The sequence below is a fragment of the Stigmatopora argus genome, chromosome 1, assembly GCF_051989625.1.
Source record: "Stigmatopora argus isolate UIUO_Sarg chromosome 1, RoL_Sarg_1.0, whole genome shotgun sequence".
NCBI lineage: Eukaryota > Metazoa > Chordata > Actinopteri > Syngnathiformes > Syngnathidae > Stigmatopora > Stigmatopora argus.
Window position 1 is genome coordinate 31,264,195 of NC_135387.1, and position 17,367 is coordinate 31,281,561.

General features: G+C 49.8%; 1 protein-coding gene across 5 annotated transcripts in view; it reads right to left on the reverse strand.

The window, feature by feature from the left end:
• The window catches only part of LOC144087000 (membrane-associated guanylate kinase, WW and PDZ domain-containing protein 3-like), a 32,843-nt gene that overhangs the window by 4,401 nt on the left and 11,075 nt on the right, over positions 1 to 17,367 (reverse strand). For 4 of the 5 annotated variants that reach the window (XM_077617239.1, XM_077617267.1, XM_077617275.1 and 1 more), the window contains exons 2-14: positions 12,571 to 12,854; positions 10,607 to 10,723; positions 8,014 to 8,133; positions 7,815 to 7,952; positions 7,566 to 7,719; positions 7,093 to 7,148; positions 6,580 to 6,738; positions 6,202 to 6,511; positions 5,690 to 6,086; positions 4,682 to 5,126; positions 834 to 1,034; positions 349 to 560; positions 113 to 251 (exon numbers count right to left, since the gene is read on the reverse strand). In XM_077617239.1, coding sequence (XP_077473365.1) covers positions 113 to 251; positions 349 to 560; positions 834 to 1,034; positions 4,682 to 5,126; positions 5,690 to 6,086; positions 6,202 to 6,511; positions 6,580 to 6,738; positions 7,093 to 7,148; positions 7,566 to 7,719; positions 7,815 to 7,952; positions 8,014 to 8,133; positions 10,607 to 10,723; positions 12,571 to 12,854 — 2,732 coding nt within the window. The remainder of the gene's footprint in view (positions 1 to 112; positions 252 to 348; positions 561 to 833; positions 1,035 to 4,681; positions 5,127 to 5,689; positions 6,087 to 6,201; positions 6,512 to 6,579; positions 6,739 to 7,092; positions 7,149 to 7,565; positions 7,720 to 7,814; positions 7,953 to 8,013; positions 8,134 to 10,606; positions 10,724 to 12,570; positions 12,855 to 17,367) is intronic. The other variant, XM_077617247.1, reaches the window with a different exon arrangement.

Below are 17,367 nucleotides of genomic sequence, written 5' to 3' on the forward strand. Positions count from 1 at the left end.
AAGAGGAAGTAGAAGAAGAAAGGGTAAAGAAAAGAAGTGAAAGGAGAGCAAAGAACGTCAAGGAAGGCCAGAAACGGAAGGCAGTTGCTGGCAAAACGGCCCTCCTTCTCACCGTAGTCGGGCACGAATCCGTTGCCCTTCTTGAGGACCAGGCGGACGCGCCGGCCCCCTCGCCGGATCTCCTCCACCGCTTGGGCGTGGCTCATCCCCGCCGTGCTCTCGCCGTTGATCTCCACCAACTGGTCGCTCACCTAAAAGGCGGACGAGAGGATTTTCAAAGGTTCCTTTGACAAGAACTGACCACACTTTGGCTAGCTTTGGCTGGCTCCGCCCACCTCGCGCGCTCACCTGTATCTTGCGGCTGCGCGAGGCGGGCCCGCCCTCCATGAGGGCCAGGACGTAGAGGCCCATGTTGTACTCGCCGCCCCCCCGGAGGCTGAAACCGAAGCCCGAGGGTCCCCGATCCAAGTCCACGCTGTAGTACCGGGAATCGCGCTGGGGGCGCCAGCGCGCCGACTTCCCGCGCCCCGCCTCCTTCTCGGCCGAAAGGCCGCTCGAGTCTGACCGGACAAAAAATAATAATAATAATAATAAAAATCACCTGGATGGGATATCTATCCGAAACTGGCATTAAAATAAACAATTGACAGCTGCGCTTTCACTCCCGTCCACTAGTGGGCAGCGCGGAGCTGAGTCCGTCGGGATGTAGCTACAATTCTGCTCTTAAGACCGTTTGGACTAAGGAAGGTCTCCGCTAATAATGTTTTAATAAAGGCCAAAGGTTGTTAGTTAAAAGACGGACGGACGGAATAAGGCGCGGCAAGCCGACTCACAGGTGCTGGGCCGCGGGACGATGGTAAGGCGGAGAGTGTCGCCGGCTCGACGGAGGATCTGCGCCAGCTCGCGGTGGGGCAGCTTGACCACCGAGCGTCCTTCCACCGCCTCCAGTCGGTCGCCGGGTCGGATCTGACCGCTCTTGGCCGCTGGGCTGCCTCGCCGCACCGTCACGAAGCGATGGGGCAGGAGCGAGGTGGCTGGGGGGCGGACAGAGGGACAGGGTAAACAAAGTGGGAGGGGGGGTTAGATTTGGCAACCGGAAGTGGCCCGCAATAATCAGGAAATGACCTCGGATTGGCCCAAAATGCTCCGAGACTAATGGAAGGTTAACAGCAAGTGACCTGGAAATGCTTTCAAATTTACAGGAGGCGACCTTCAAAGTTAAACCAACAGGAAGTGACCGAAAATAATCAGAAAGTGACCTTAGAATACCCCAAAATCTACAGGAAATGACTAAAATCAACAGGAAATGACTAAAAATCAACAGGAAATGACTAAAAATCAACAGGAAGACTAAAAATCAACAGGAAATGACCTAAAATAATCAGAAAGTGGCCTTGAAATACCCCCAAATCAACAGGAAATGACCTAAAATAATCAGAAAGTGACCTTGAAATACCCCCAAATCCACAGGAAATTACTAAAAATCAACAGGCAGTGACCTATAAATGCTGCAAAACTGAGGGCAGGTGCCTGTATATGCACAGGAAGTGAGCAAAAATAATCAGGAAGTGACATAGGAATGGCCCAAAATCAACAGGAAGTGACCCATAATGATCAGGAAGTGACATAGGAATGGCCCAAAATCAACAGGAAGTGACCCATAATGATCAGGAAGCGACCCAAAATGATCAGGAAGTAATTTAGGAATGGCCTAAAAAAGTGAGCCCCACACAACGGGACTCTGCTAAGTAACTTAGTCAAAATATCCCGCGTTAGACATGACATGTTTTCCCAAAGTGACCAACGTGTAATAAGAGTGAATGTAACGCCCGAGCAGCCACCTCCGCAAACGGGATTATTTGGCCACGTTGCCATGTCGTTAGCCTCTAATCTCGCCCACGCGCAAATGGCCATCAAAGCAGAAGCTTTGCTACTTAGCGTGCGCGCGTGCGTCCGTCCGTCGTACGTTAGCGCAACGTCCAGCTCGGCCAAATGACGCGTTGGCGGGCCAAGCTAGCGCGCGCAAATTGTCCCGCGGCCCCATTAGGCGCGCTCCATTCCAAACGAGGTAATCCCCACGCGCTCGGCTTGAGGCTACGTGTTACGCGCTACAACTACGCTAATGCCACTCGTGCAGACTAATGCGGCACGCTCCATTTAGCGCGATTCCGCCCGCTACGCTAACCCCGCTTGGGCAGCAAGTGGCCCGGGAGTTAAGCGTTCACGGGGCACTCGTTCCACTCGATGGCGGGAAAGGCGGGCGTTCACGGCCAGGAAGTGAGACAAAAACAACAGGAAGTGACCCAGGAATATCCCAAAATCAACAGAAAGTGACACAAAAACAACAGGAAGTGACACAAAACAACAGGAAGTGACCCAGGAATGTCCCAAAATCAAAAGAAAGTGACACAAACAACAGGAAGTGACACAAAAACAGGAAATGACCCAGGAATGTCCCAAAATCAACAGTGACACAAAAACAACAGGAAGTGACCCAGGAATGTCCCAAATCAACAGAAAGTGACACAAAAACAACAGGAAGTCACACAAAAACAGGAAGTGACCCAGGAATGTCCCAAAATCAACAGAAAGTGACACAAAAACAACAGGAATTGACCCAGGAATGTCCCAAAATCAACAGAAAGTGACACAAAAACAACAGGAAGTGACCCAGGAATGTTCCAAAATCAACAGAAAGTGGCACAAAAACAACAGGAAGTGACACAAAAACAGGAAGTGACCCAGGAATGTCCCAAAATCAACAGAAAGTCACCCATAAATTCCACAAAATGAAGTGGAAGAGACTCCAAATCTACAGGACGTTACCTAACAACAGGAAGTGACATAGTGGTACCCCAAAATAAGAGGGAAATGATGGAGAAATATCCTGCAATTACAAGGATGTCAGCCCCAAACCCCAGGAAACCACCAAGGGTTGACGCCAAATCTGGGGAATGCCCCAAAATAGAGAGGAAGTGGTCAAAAATCAACAGGAAATGACCTTTACTCGCCAAGTATTTCGAAAAACAAGGTTTGATCAAAAGTTTTTTCAATTGGCGCGCTATCCAAATGGCTATTTTAGCATCCAAATTTCGCCACGGACGAACGGACGTATGGAAACGGCGCCGGCGATGAATTACGTTTGGACTCCTTGATGCTCCTCAAAGCCGACTGCAGTCTTTCCAGCATGGCTCTCCGAGAAGACGTGATAAAAATGAATCGTAAAAAGCCTCCTCAGTCCGGCGCCATCTTCGGCGCTCCGTGTCGTCGTTTCGCTCCGGCGTACGGGCGACGATAGCAGAGCGGTTGAGGGGGGGAGGAGCCGGGGAGGGACGGCGTTATGGCTCGGAAATCGAGAGAGAGAGAGAGAGAGAGAGAGAGAGAAAGCTGCAGGCCGGCCGCCAGAGTTTTAATCTCTCAGAAAAATGCACACCGGACGTTTTTACTGCGTGCGGCGGCTGGGGAAAGAGAGCCCAGTCCACGTGGGCGGGGCTTGCGCAGAGGAGCCGGGTCCAATTCCCAGGGATTTGGACGTCTATTGCCGTCAATGGCAGGACAGAAGTTGAAAGGAATGAACCCTGCAGACCACTTGCACTTTTAAGTCCAGGTCCTTTACAGGAAGTCCAATTTCAAGCAATGAAGCTCCAAGTTCAATTCATTTTGGGTCGTCTTGGATCCAAGATGGCGGCGCGCACGGGTGCAGTGGCTCAATGCTTACCAATTTGGTCATACAGCTAGGTATGATGACAATTAGGCTTTTGCCGAGTCAATGACGATGACAAAGCCTGTCCGATTTTTATTATTATTATTACTATTAGCTAGTTTTGGGCCATTGACATGTCACTTCCTGTTTGGCCTCAGGTTTTGGCCCATTTTATGACATCATGGATCCAAAGATAATCCTGCAATCAGGGCGTTTGAGCGCTTGCTAAAAGAGTCCACCATCTGTTTGTTTCAAAATTAATCATCATAATATACAGCAATCATACTAAGTGGCAGCCGCAGAGTTAAAATGTCAATCAGAACCACTTCCTGTTGATTTGGGGTTATTTCTGTGGATTTTACTTCCTTTCAAGGTCACTTCTTGTTTGTTTTGGCGGCATTTACAGCTGACTTCTTGTTTCGTTTTAATTCGAGATCACTTACTGTTCATTTTGGCTCACTTCCTGTTCATTTGGGCTCACTTCCTGTTCATTTGGGCTCACTTCCTGTTCATTTGGGCTCACTTCCTGTTCATTTGGGCTCACTTCCTGTTCATTTGGGCTCACTTCCTGTTCATTTGGGCTCACTTCCTGTTCATTTTGGCTCACTTCCTGGTCTCTTTGACATTGAAGCATATTGATTTGGGTAACTTCCTAATGATTTTGGAGGCCTTTACAGGTCACTTCCTGTTTAGGGTTTTTGGCGGCATTTACAGATCAATTTCTTCTTGTTTAGTTTGAATTCGAGATCACTTCCTGTTCATTTAGGCTCATTTCCTGGTCACTTTTACATTGTAGCATATTTGGGTCACTTTACAGGTCACTTCCTGTTAACTTGGCTTAATTTCCAGTTCATGTTGGTTTTGTCCAATGAGTGGTGGCAAGCCATTTTTTTCATCGTTTACGTAGCCTATTCGTGACATTTTTTCAATTCTTTGGAGCCCATCTGAGCAGGAAGCGCGGGGGTGCTGGGGACGTACCTTTGGCGTTCTCCAGATCCTGCGAGGCCACCACGAATCCGAAACCCTCCCCCGGCTTCCGCCTCAGCTCCACTTGGAAGCCTCTCGGGGGCGGGGCCCTCCGCCCTTCCGGCGTTTCCGGTCCCCGACGGGCGACCTCTCCCGGCGCCGCCCCCGTCCAGTCTTTGGGACCCAAGGTCAGCGTGACGGGAACCGAACCCAGGAAGCTGGTGCTCTGGATCAGCGAGGAACCCGGCGGCGAGGCGACGACCCGGGCGTCGCCGGGTTGCGACGGCGGCGGCGGTGGCGCCGCTGGATAGGCGCCTGATGGGGGGAAAAAAGTCAGGGAGCGCTGGGTAAGCCGGGGGTGCCGGGGGAGCGGTGCCAAAGGGGAGGCTTTACCTCCCCTGTAGACCAGAAGGATGACTTCTCCCAGTTTGGTGTGCTCCTGAAGAACCGCTTGAAGCTGGGAAAGACAACACGTCACGTCTGGCTAGGCTAACTCAGAGGCGCAACAATCAAGTACCGGATTTACTCCCATATAAGCCGCCCCGCGTATAAGCCGTACCCTTCAAATGGTTCAATTTGACATTTTTTCTCGTGTATAAGCCGCCCCCGATTCCCAATTTTCCCTTCCATATTCATGGTTTCAAGTACAAATGTGTTATTTTGAAGGGAAAATCTTCAGAAAAATAATCGCACATGCTATTTCTCAGATACTGTATGAATCCAAAACACATTTTTAGGGTCACTATCATAAGGAATTAATTCAACCCGTAATGGTTAGGGGTTAGGCCCTAACCCCTAACCCTAACCATTAGGGGTTAGGGTTCTTACTGCAAAACAGAAAATAACCAACAAATAGTAAATGTTACTTTGGCGACATCTACTGGTGACAAAGAGGATAGCAAGTCTTGTGCGCCTATAAGCCTTACCCTTGAGTCATCATTGATTTTTGTTACAAATGCGGCTTATATGCGAGAAAATCCGGTACCAAGTTTGCAATTCCCTCGCCGGCGCCCCGTTTACCTGGGCCAGGTCGAGGCTCTTGACGTCGGCGCCGTTGATCTTGACAATGGCGTCCCCCGGCCGCAGGGCGCGGCAGCGCTCGCGGTCCCAGATTTTCCCCACCACGGCGGCGGGCCCGGCGGGGCCGCCGCCCGTCACGCTGAATCCCAGGGCCCCGCCTCCCAGGGCCACCGGGACCAGCTCCCCAGTGGGGGGCGGCGCCGCCGCCGCCCGGAAACGGGAGGGGCCCGGCGAGGACCAAGGCCGCTCGGGCCAGCGCGGCAGCGGGAGGCGGGACGCCGGCGGCGTGGGGGCGGAGGATAGGTCGCTCTCCGACGACTTGACGGAAGCGGCGTGACGGAAGGGGCGGCGGGGCGTCGACAGCGAGTTGTTGTTGTGGTTGCGGATCAGCCACGCCCTGATTAAGGAAAAAGACTAGAGTCTAGACCCTGAATGTAAGACGACCCCCACTTTTTCAGTCTTAGTTCAATGCTAAAACGGTAAAGTCGATGAAGAAAATGGAAATGGCTGACCTGTGCGAACCGATGGCCGAGACCACTTCGCTATCGCTCTGGCTAGCCGCCGCCTCCGGTGACCGCAAGCGGGCCCAGGAGAGGGGCGGAGATCTTGCGGGTCCCTCGGCCAGGAAGTGACTCCTCCCCAAGTGGATTTCGCCGGCCGCGGGGGAGCCTCTCCCGACTCCCGTTCCCCGGCCCGCGGGGCGAGCCCTGCGGACGGCGACTTCCACGGCGCCCCCCGTCGGCACCGACTCCAGCATCTCCACCACCTCCCGGTGGGACGCCCCCAGCACGCACACGCCGTCCACGTAGGCCAGGACGTCGGCTGTGGACGCGTATGTTAAAAGCGCCCCACCCCGAAGGAATTGGTCAGGGGCGCCGGCGCCCGCTCACCCGTCCGGAGGGCCTGGGGTCCGTCGGGCGCCACGGCGTAGACCTGAAGGAGCTCGCCGGGCTGGCCGCCGCCCACCACGTGGAAGCCGAAGCCCCCGGGGCCCTTGGTCAAATGGGCGCGCACCAGCCGCTCTGGGCGGGGCTCAGCCGGGTTCCATCCTGACACAAAATGGCCGTCATTTTGGTGAGAAAATTCCCTCGACCGTGGAAAATACTGAATGTTTACTTTTTCAAAATTTATTTTAAGAAAATATTTTTTAGAAAATTTGAAAGAAATCATCTTATTTTTTTAAATGTCTTAATAGTATATTTTGTTGATCAACAATATGATTTTTTTTCCAACAAAAACAAACCCCAAATCATCTAAGAAAACGCCATATTTGCTGTCTCCGCCAGAGGGCGACCTTGCCCCAATGAAGGCAAAGGCAAAAGGTCAACAGCATCCATATTTGGAACGGAAACCGTCCGCTGCTGCCAATTTCGTGACGCGTACAGCTCGATCGGAGGTCTCACCTCGAATCGGGGAGGGCGATTCTCTGGCGGGATGCTGCCGGATGCTCCTCTCCTCCCTTTTTGGGAACAAAAGGGCAAAAAAAAGGAGCTTCACGATGCTGGATGCCGAGGTACCGCTAGTTCACGCACACAGTACTCGGACGATTCGCCGAAAGACGTTTGGCCAACGGACAGTTCGCCGAACGGACGTTTCGCCGCTTGCCCCGCCCCCGGATCGTGTGTAGGTTTTTCAACCTCGGCCCGCATGTTATCTGTAACGGGCCGTATATGGCCCGCGGGCCGAGGTTGAAAAACATGTACGTACACGATCCGGGGGCGGGGCGAGCATTTCGGCGAAACGTCCGTTCGGCGAACTGTCCGTCGGCCAAACGTCCGTCGGCGAAGCATCTTTCGGCGAATCGTCCGGTTACGCATGGACATAGGGTGAGTTAGGATAGGACGGCTGTTTTAGGGCTATCGTGGCTCTGGCTCACTGTTCGTAGAACGCGGCGTCCACGTCCAAGTCCTCGTCCACCGGCTCGCCCAAGACCTCGTCCCAGTCCGCTTCGGCCAGGGACGATCCCCCGTTGGCCAGCGAGACCCGTTCCTGGACCTCGCTCCACGGCCCCGCCGGGGAATCTGCCCCACCTGGATCCACCACCAGAGGGAGCCAAAAATGAGACGTTCAAACACCTCCAAAATGCCATGAAGAGTCATTTTAAATTAAAAAGCCATGGACTGACCTGGCCCGCCTTTTTCCAGGTTGCTGAGCGACTTGCTGCGGGCGCGAAACTTCCGGAGCAGCTGGCGGTGTTGGGCGTAGCTGACGGGCTGATTCTCCGCCCCCACGTGGACGGGGCGGGGCGTGCCGTAGTAATTCCCTGCAAATTTTCCTTTAAACATTCGTGGGAATGCTTAGTGATGTCGATCGTTTGTTTTTACCCGCAAATTTTCCGCTCTCCAGCAGCGCCCCCGACTCCTCCAGAGAAAAAAACTCCTCCACGGACAGGAAGTTGTAATCGGTCCCGGCCGTCTCGCCCGCCCTCGCCGCCCTGGTGGTACCTGGCGAAAGGGAAGTCGGCGGTTTTTGTCTTTCTCCGTTCAGCCGATCGATAGGAACCCGATGAAATATTCACGAGGCGTCGTCGAGATGGGTCGCCATCCCAACTCGGCTTCCCCCTTCGTTTTAGAGGTCATTTCCAATCGGTATTGGGTCACTTCCTGGATGACTCCGTTTGTTTTGTTCATTTTCTGTACAATTTGGGTCATTTTTTGATCATTCCAAGGGATTTGGGATCGATTCCCTTACATTTTAGGCCATATTTTGGATGCCGCGCATTTAATTTGAAGCCATTTGACGGTTCATTTCCTCTGCGATGCCATTTTGGGAGATTTAAGGGTCACTTCCTGTACATCAATGTCCTATTGTACTATTATTGCAGTTTGCAGCTAGGCTGCTAGGAAGGAGAAGTGAGGGTTAGGGTCGGCGGTGGTGCCGTCTGACAGTCTCCCCTCCCCCCTTCCGGCTAATTAACGCTCTCCCTGATCCACCTGCTGATAGCAAAGCTAATTACAGTCTTCTCATTTGCAGACAAGTCTCGCGGGGGACGGAGGGACGGACGCTTTGCATTTTTACATCGTCACTGGGACTGAATTGGACATCTGGTGCTTTCCGTGGCAGGTGAACAACGGTTAAACTGGGAGTGAGCCCAAAAATGACCCCATTAGGTCACTTCCTGTTGTTTTGGCATCACTTCCTATGGATTTGGGAGTATTTTTGGGTCACTTCCTGTGGTTTTGGCATCACTTCCTATTTATTTGGGGGCATTTCCGGGTCACTTCCTGTTGTTTTGCTATCACTTCCTATTGATTTTGGGGCATTTCAGGGTCACTTCCTGTTGTTTTGCCATCACTTCCTATTGATTTGTGGGAATTTCCAGGTCACTTCCTGTTGTTTTGCCATCACTCCCTATTCATTAAGGGGCATTTCCAGGTCACTTCCTGTTGTTTTGGCTTTACTTCCTTTTGATTTGGGGGCATTTCCGGGTCACTTCCTGTTGTTTTGCCATCACTTCCTATTGATTTCTGGGCATTTACGGGTCACTTCCTATTGTTTTGGCATCACTTCCTATGTATTTGGGGGTAATTCCGGGTCACTTCCTGTTTTTTTGCCATCACTTCCTATGTATTTGGGGGCGTTTCCGGGTCACTTCCTGTTGTTTTGGCATCACTTCCTATTGATTTGGGGATATCTTCGGGTCACTTCCTGTTGTTTTGCCATCACTTCCTATTGATTTGGGGGCATTCCTGGTCACTTCCTGTTGTTTTGGCATCACTTCCTATTGATTTGGGGGCGTTTCCGGTCACTTCCCATTGAATTGAATAGTTTAAGACCAGATAAGTGTATGAAAGGGTCACATTGCGTCCAACTTCTTTGACACAAAATGGCCGACATGGGACGAATGACAGGAACCGGCTTCTACCTAAAGTACATTTCAAATGAGTTTTTGGACGGCAACGGTACTCAGACTGGAGTAGATTTTCTCGGCTCCTCCTTCTTCCTTCGCCAAAAAAAAAAAAATGGAGATTGACGTGTATTTTTTTCCGTGTTGCTATTTGTAGCACCTCTGCTCGACGGCGCCGTCGAGGCCGACTTTAAAACGTCTTCAAAGGAGCTCATCTCCCGACGAAATCAGACGCTCGCCTTCAAATAGCTTTTTAATTCTCAATTTTTGTCAAATTCGCCATTTTCAACTCCAAATCCCAAAAAATGACTGGACTAACACTTAGGGGCGGGAAACTCTGAGGTTGCATCCAGTTCATGTTAGGACATTTCTGGGTCACTTCCTGTTTACATTTTGATTCGCCATAACGTGCTGGAAGCATTCACCACCAGGAAATGAGCCAAAATGGACAGGAAGTGACCCGCAAATGTTCGAAAACGAGACGGATTGCACTAGTTTAGCGACCCGCCCACTCCCGGGCGGGGCCATCCGCCGCGATGTCCGACCCGCCAATCAAAAACCCGCAAACGTCACTCCGACGGCGCGCCGCTCCCCGAGCCGCCTCGGGACGGAGACGGATTAGGCAGAAAGCTCCGGAAGGCGGGGCCTTCCCCTGACAGAGGTCAGGGGGTCAAAACGGCACGTCAATCATCCTTTGAATAATCATCCTCGTCTTAGGAAAATCTTTAAAAAAATAGGAAAAGGGGCTCTTGGGGGGCACCAAAATGCGGTAGAGTACACTCACGCGACCTACTTCCCGTGCTAACGGCGAGGATTAGAAGACGCTAAAGGTTAAGACGCCTGTCGTGCGAGCTGGGGCGAAACGGCGAAGGCACAGGCCCCTCCCACATTCAAATCCAGCGCGTCCACTGCCATCCACGGAAGGAACGGGAAGAAAAACTACGGGACTATCCGGCGAGGTGACATTTCTCGTCTTGGACGGGTCCCCCCGCCCCGCCAGATGACATTTGTGCCCCGCCCCCCAAAAAACGAAGACGCCGTCAAAGGCCAATCAGGAAGAGGCTACTCACAAGGTACGGTCCGCAGGTGAAGGTTCTGCCGGATGACTTGCTGGAGTTGAGCGTCCACCGAGCCTGGCGTGAAGCACTTACTCAGGTAGAGTCGGAGATCCTCGCACAGGGTGGCGCCTGCCCAAATGGGGGCGGGGCGTGGCGTGGCGTGGCGTGGCGTGGCGTGGAGGACCCCAGAAAACAAAACAAGCCGCCGTCACTTCCCGTTCTTTCGTCAAATGGACACGGCGCGTTAAAACGTGGACGGCGGAATGACCCCGGGTTGCTCGTAAATCGGGTCCGAATAACCTTGAGCCCGTTGGGCTTTTACTCAAGCGTCCGTCCGCTCGTTAACGGCGGCGCCATTTTTTTATTTGCCCGCCAACAGGCGTGATTTACCAGGGCAAATAAACGAGGCTGTTTGGCTATTAAACGCCGGCCTTTACGGAGGGAGGATTTATGGGGAGAGCTAAGGTCGTTGGCGAGTGACTTTTAGTTCCCGAGCTAGCGCTTGGTTTTCAGGGACTTCCTGTGGATTTGGCTCACCGGCCGCGTATTTCCCGTTCATTTCGCTTCGATTCAGAGCCATTTTGTGTGGATGGGGGCTCACTTTCTGGAACTTTTGCGTTCTTAGGCTTCTTTTTGGTTCACTTTTTAGTCACGTCCTGTTGATTTGGCTCATTTCTGTGTATACTCTGTCTCACTTCCTGTTGAGCTTCAATTTCAAGTCACTTCCTGTTCCATTTGGGGCATTCCCAAGTCACTTCCTGTTCCATTTGGGGCATTCCCAAGTCACTTCCTGTTCCTTTTTTGGGCCTCCCAAGTCACTTCCTGTTCATTTTGGCTCACTACTTATTGATTTTCAATCACATCCTGTCCATTTGGGTCAATTCGGGGTAACTTCCTGTGTATCTCAATCACTTCCTGTGTATCTCAATCACTTCCTGTTGAGCTTCAATTTCAAGTCACTTCCTGTTCCATTTGGGGCATTCCCAAGTCACTTCCTGTTCATTTTGGCTCACTACTTGTTGATTTTCAATCACGTCCTGTCGATTTGGGTCAGTTCGGGGTAACTTCTGGTGTATCTCAGTCACTTCCTGTTGAGCTTCAATTGCAGGTGACTTCCTGTTGCTTTACCTTAAATTTCAAGGCACTTCCTGTTCCTTTTTGAGGCACTCCCAAGACACTTACTTCCTGTTCATTTTGGCTCACTACTTATTGATTTTCAATCACGTCCTGTCGATTTGGGTCAATTCCGGGTAACTTCCGGTGTATCTCAGTCACTTCCTGTTGAGAGCAGAAGTGACAAAGAATTGCCCCAAAATTAAAGGGAAGTGACCTGAAGTTCCCCATCCAATTTCAAGTTCCTCTCTGTCGCTTTACCTTCAATTTCAAGGCACTTCCTGTTCCTTTCTGTGGCCCTCCCAAGTCACTTCCTGTTCATTTTGTCTGACTACTTGTTGATTTTCAGTCTCTTCCCGTCGGCTTTGACCTGGCGGGACTTTTTAATCGGCGGCGGCAAGACGAAGGCGGAGGCGCCTCCGCCGCCGACTCGTCCATCACTGTCAACCCGCGGTCGACAAATCAAGGACCGGTCGGCGGCCATCAATCCGGGCGACGCCCCCTCCCGCTTTACGGCCCAGCGCGACCTCGTCACGGCGGCGGTAGCAACAATATTGCGCCTCGACGGATCGACGGACCGCGTTTGAATGGCGCCCGACCTCGACTCTTAAGAAACATTTTTGAAGCTTTATGTGTGGTTTTGAACTCTCCCAATGCCAATGACGACGATAGGCGACCAATCGAGTAGCAGTCGATCATCTTTGCGCTATTAAATGAGCAATTGTCACGATTGGACCACCCGTGTCAAATGGATTGGACGCCCGTCGCGCTTTAAAACGACAGAGCAAGACGTCCAATCCGTTTGAGGACGATTGGACCTTCGAGTCCGACGGATCGGTCGAACGGCGAGCGGTTTTCCCTACCTGGCGCCACGGTTTTGAGGCAGACGGGTGGGGGGCAGGAGTCGAGCACCCCGCGCACATCTCCCAGTGTCATGCCCAGCACGGGGGTGCCCCCAACCTCCAGGACCACGTCGCCCACGGCGGGACCGTCCGGCGGGGCGGCCGTGACGAAAGGGAACTCTCCGTAGTCGGCCCCGCCCCCGACGGCCAGCCCCGCCTCCCCGGGGGAAGTCAGCCAGGAGTCCCGGGTCCTGGAACGCCAGTGTTGCCTCCTCGCCGCCGCCGTCTTGGACATGGCCAACGAGCTGCGAGCGACAAGAGACGCAACTTGACGCCATGAGCGACCCAAAAAAATAAAATAAAATCCGAGTTCAACAGGAAGTAGCCAAATTACAGCAATAGTCAGCAAGAAAATACCCAAAAATCAACGAGAAACGACTTAGAAATGGCCAAATGACCTCAAAAGTCTACAGGAAGTGACCCAGAAATGCCCAATGTTCAAACAGGAAGTGACCTCAAACATCTATAGGAAGTGAACCAACAGGAAGTTCCCCAAAATAACTTGATATCAACAGGAAGTAGCGGGGGATACAGGAAAAAAAATGCCAAGAAATCAACACATGACTCAGAAATGCCCAAAAATGGACAAGTTACCTCAAAAGTGGACAGGAAGTAACCCAAAAATGTTTGTAAATCAACAGGAAGTAGAGCAAAAGTGACAAAGAAATGCCCCAAAATCAAAGGGAAGTGACCTGAAGTGCCCCAACTTCACAAGAAGTGACCATAATAGCGCAGAAAACAAAAGAAACGACCATAAAAAAATAGCGAGTGACATGGAAATTCCCAGAATTCAACACCAAGCGACTTGGAATGCAAAAAACATGAAAGAAATCCACAGGAAGTGATTCCAAACAGCAAAATGAGCACAAAAATGACCCTGAATGCACGGCAAGCCACTTACGACGCGGCCAGTCTTCGGGGAAACCGGCGCCGATCCTTTTACGAAGATTTCCGGAGAAAATGTGACCGGCTCGCGGTGTGGCGAGGATTCTGGAGCCGAGTGTGGGAACCGCCTCCGTCTGTTTGAACACAAACAATGGCCGCCGAGCACGCAAAACGCCGGCAAACCTCCCGTGGCGTTGTTGTCATGTAAACATGCCCCGGTTACGCGCAGACGGACGCAGGTGGGGAAAAAAGACAAACGACAAAAAAACCTTACACGGGGATGGGACACCACCTGATGCCGTCCGTCCATGGCCGCCAACCACCTCATGGACTCCATTTCTGGCCTTTTTAACAAGTTAACCAGTTGCCATAGTTCTGAAGTTAACAACTACCGTATTTTCTATATGGCGCATCGCATTTAAAGGCGCAGTGTCAGTAACGAGTGCTATTTCTGTATTTTAAACACACAAAGGACGCACCGTTTTTTTAGGCGCATATATGTTATAAATTATATATGAATATCAAACCGCAATAGCTTGCGCTGGCTACCGGAAGCAGCCTATTTCCTATTTCCGCAGTGACTGCTGGGAAATATAGTTCTTGCACGCTACACCCACATGCTAAAAACACGTTTTTACCTCTTGCTCATTGGTCACTTCCTGTTGATTTGGAGGCATTTGGGATAAGAATTGAAAGTAGCGTATTTTCACGACTATATGGCGCATGGCATTTAAAGGCGCAGTGTCGGTAACGAGTGCTATTTCTGTATTTGACACACACACACACAAAGGACGCACCGTTTTTAAAGATGCAGCCAGGCATGGCAAAACATACACCAGCTTAAACATACGGACACGCGCTAAAAACACGTTTTTCAAAAAGGCAACGGAAGCAAAACTGAGTTGGGTTGTACTTTATTTAGACATTTTACAACTTACTCACGTCATCATCACCCACAAATCCATCAAAGTCCTCATTTTCTGTGTCCCAATTGAACAATTGTCCAAATGAGTCATCGAAAACGCTGAGTTTTAAACGTTCGTCCAGGCGGCCACAATCCTTTCTCAAAAAGTAGCTAGCTGGTAGCTAGCATAACTTTTCCAACAGTGCTTCCCATGCTTTGTCAAGCTGTATTGATGTCGATGTATACAGGCCACAATCCATTGGGTGTATTGACAAAAGAACTACATATCCCAGCAGCCATTGCGCAGTACTCTGTCTACGGGAAAATAGTAAAGTCGGTGTACCCTATCAACTGATTGATTTGATTTTATCGTGATAACAATTTTAGTATTGGTCCATATATAAGGCGCACTGGATTACTAGGCTCCCTGTCTATTTTGGAGAAAATCTTAGACTTTTATGTGCGCCTTATAGTCGTGAAAATACGGTATTTTCCTTTTTTTAATCCTTTTTGGGGCACATATGGCTCATTTGAGTCACTTTTTTAGTCATTTTGGGGCATTCCCCTTCTTTCAAAGTACACTTCGGCGTTGACTTTAAGGTGAATATATATGTCAACACTGACACAAAATGGCCGCCGAGCGATAGCGGTCATCCCAAGGGACAGAGCTCGCGCCTTTAGCATTTAGCTCACGATATCTCTGTTGTTTGGCGCCTAAGACATGACAAAAAGGGAGGGAAAAAAGCGCCAAGTCAGCGTGGGTTACGTGGTCGACCTCAAAAAAGGAAGCGCAAAGTCGCCGGAGGCCGTCAAAGCGCGACAGCTGCGTCGGCTTCCTGTCAAGAAGGGTCGCTCGGCGGGGTCGAGCTTCTCCGAGGAGGAAAAGGGACAAAAAATATACGACCATTGACGTCCAATCCGGTTGGAGCAGGAGGACCAATAGAAGAAAATCAACTAAGAGTGAGCAAAATAATCAGGACGGGACTTTGGATTCGTACCGTCAGGGGGTCATTACCTAGAAATGACCCCCAAACCAACAGGAAGTGACCCGCTGACGCCTTCAAATCGACCAATAGTAGCCAATGAACAAGTTGTGATCAAGAAATGCACCCAAACAAACAGGAAGTGCCATGTTTTTGTCCTAAACCACATGTGTCAAAGTGGCGGCCCGGGGGGCAAATCTGGCCCGCCGCATCATTTTGTGCGGCCCGAAAAAGTAATGATGAGTGGCGACTTTCCGTTTTAGGATCAAATTCAAATGAAGAGTATAGATGTATATTACATTTACTCATTTTCCCCCTTTTAAATCAATAATTTGAATTTTTTTATCCATTTTTCTGTGTTTTTAGTTCAAAAATCATTTTGTAAAATCTAAAAATATATATAAAAAAATTCTCAAATAAACATTGTTTTAGACCTATAAAAAACGGAATATTCAGGGCTTTTAATCCAGTTCTTTTAATCCATAATTGTCATTTTTTAATCCATTTTTTCTGTGTTTTTAGTTCAATTTTTTTTTGTCAAATCTAAAAATATATTAAAATTAAGCTCAAATAAATATTGTTTTAGATCTATAAAAACGGAATATTCAAGGCTTTTAATCCAGTTCTTTTAATCCATAATTGTAATATTTTAATCAATTTTTATGTTTTTAGTTTTTTTTTTTTGTAAAATCTAAATATATATTTAAAAAAAGCTCAAATAAACATTGTTTTAGATCTATAAAAAAACGGAATATTCAGGGCTTTTAATCCAGTTCTTTTAATCCATTTATTTAAAAAAATATCTAAATATGATATCTAAAATGGTCCGGCCCACATGAAATCGAGTTGACGTTAACGCAACCCGCGAACAACCTGAGTCTGACACCCCTGTGACCTAAACTAAACAGGAAGTCACGTAAAAAGGACGAAAAGGCAAGCAAAAAGCGCCAGGAAGTTAGCCCGAAAAAGGCCCGACACAAACGGAACCTTCAAAACGCGGGTTAGCGATAACAACCCCGCCTTTTTTCCCCGGACGTGGAAGCGCATCAATCCGTGAAACGAGCGCTCAGACCTTCTTCTTCTTCAAAATAAGACGTTTTTCTCTCCGTCAGGAGATTAGCAATTACGCCGGACTTAATCACCACGCCGCAATCCTCTTACGAGAAGGCGATACGGTCTGGACCGAGCGTGCCGAGGTCGACAGGTGGGACGTCTCTCGTCTTTTCTCATTGGCTGACAGGAGTGACACTGATCCTCTTTTTCCCGCCTGGAGGACAGACGGACGATTGGACGGATGGATGGACGGCGCTGGCAGAAGTAAGACGAGGAGGGAGGAAAAGAACGCCTTGACTTTGACCGTGACCGCATCTCACCGTCACTAAGCACGTTTTGTATTGGAAAAAAACCCAATACAAAATCTGTGACTACATTCACAATGTGAACCCATTTTTTTTTCTAAATCATGTCGATTTTGAGGCATTGATGGGGTACCTCTTGCTCATGGGTCACTTCCTGTTGATTTGGAGGCATTTGGGATAAGAATTGAAAGTAGCGTATTTTCACGACTATATGGCGCATGGCATTTAAAGGCGCAGTGTCAGTAACGAGTGCTATTTCTGTATTTTAAACACACAAAGGACGTTTTTTTAGACGCATATATGTTATATATTATATATGAATATCTAATCGCAATAGCTAGCGCTGGCTACCGGAAGCAGACTATTTCCGGGTTCCGGTGCACAGTGACTGCTGGGATACATAGTTCTTGCACGCTACACCCACACGCTAAAAATACGTTTTTACCTCTTGCTTATTGGTCACTTCCTGTTGATTTGGAGGCATTTGGGATAAGAATTGAAAGTAGCGTAGTTTCACGACTATATGGCGCATGGCATTTAAAGGCGCAGTGTCAGTAACGAGTGCTATTTCTGTATTTGACACACGCTAAGGACGCACCGTTTTTAAAGACGCAGCCAGGCATGGCAA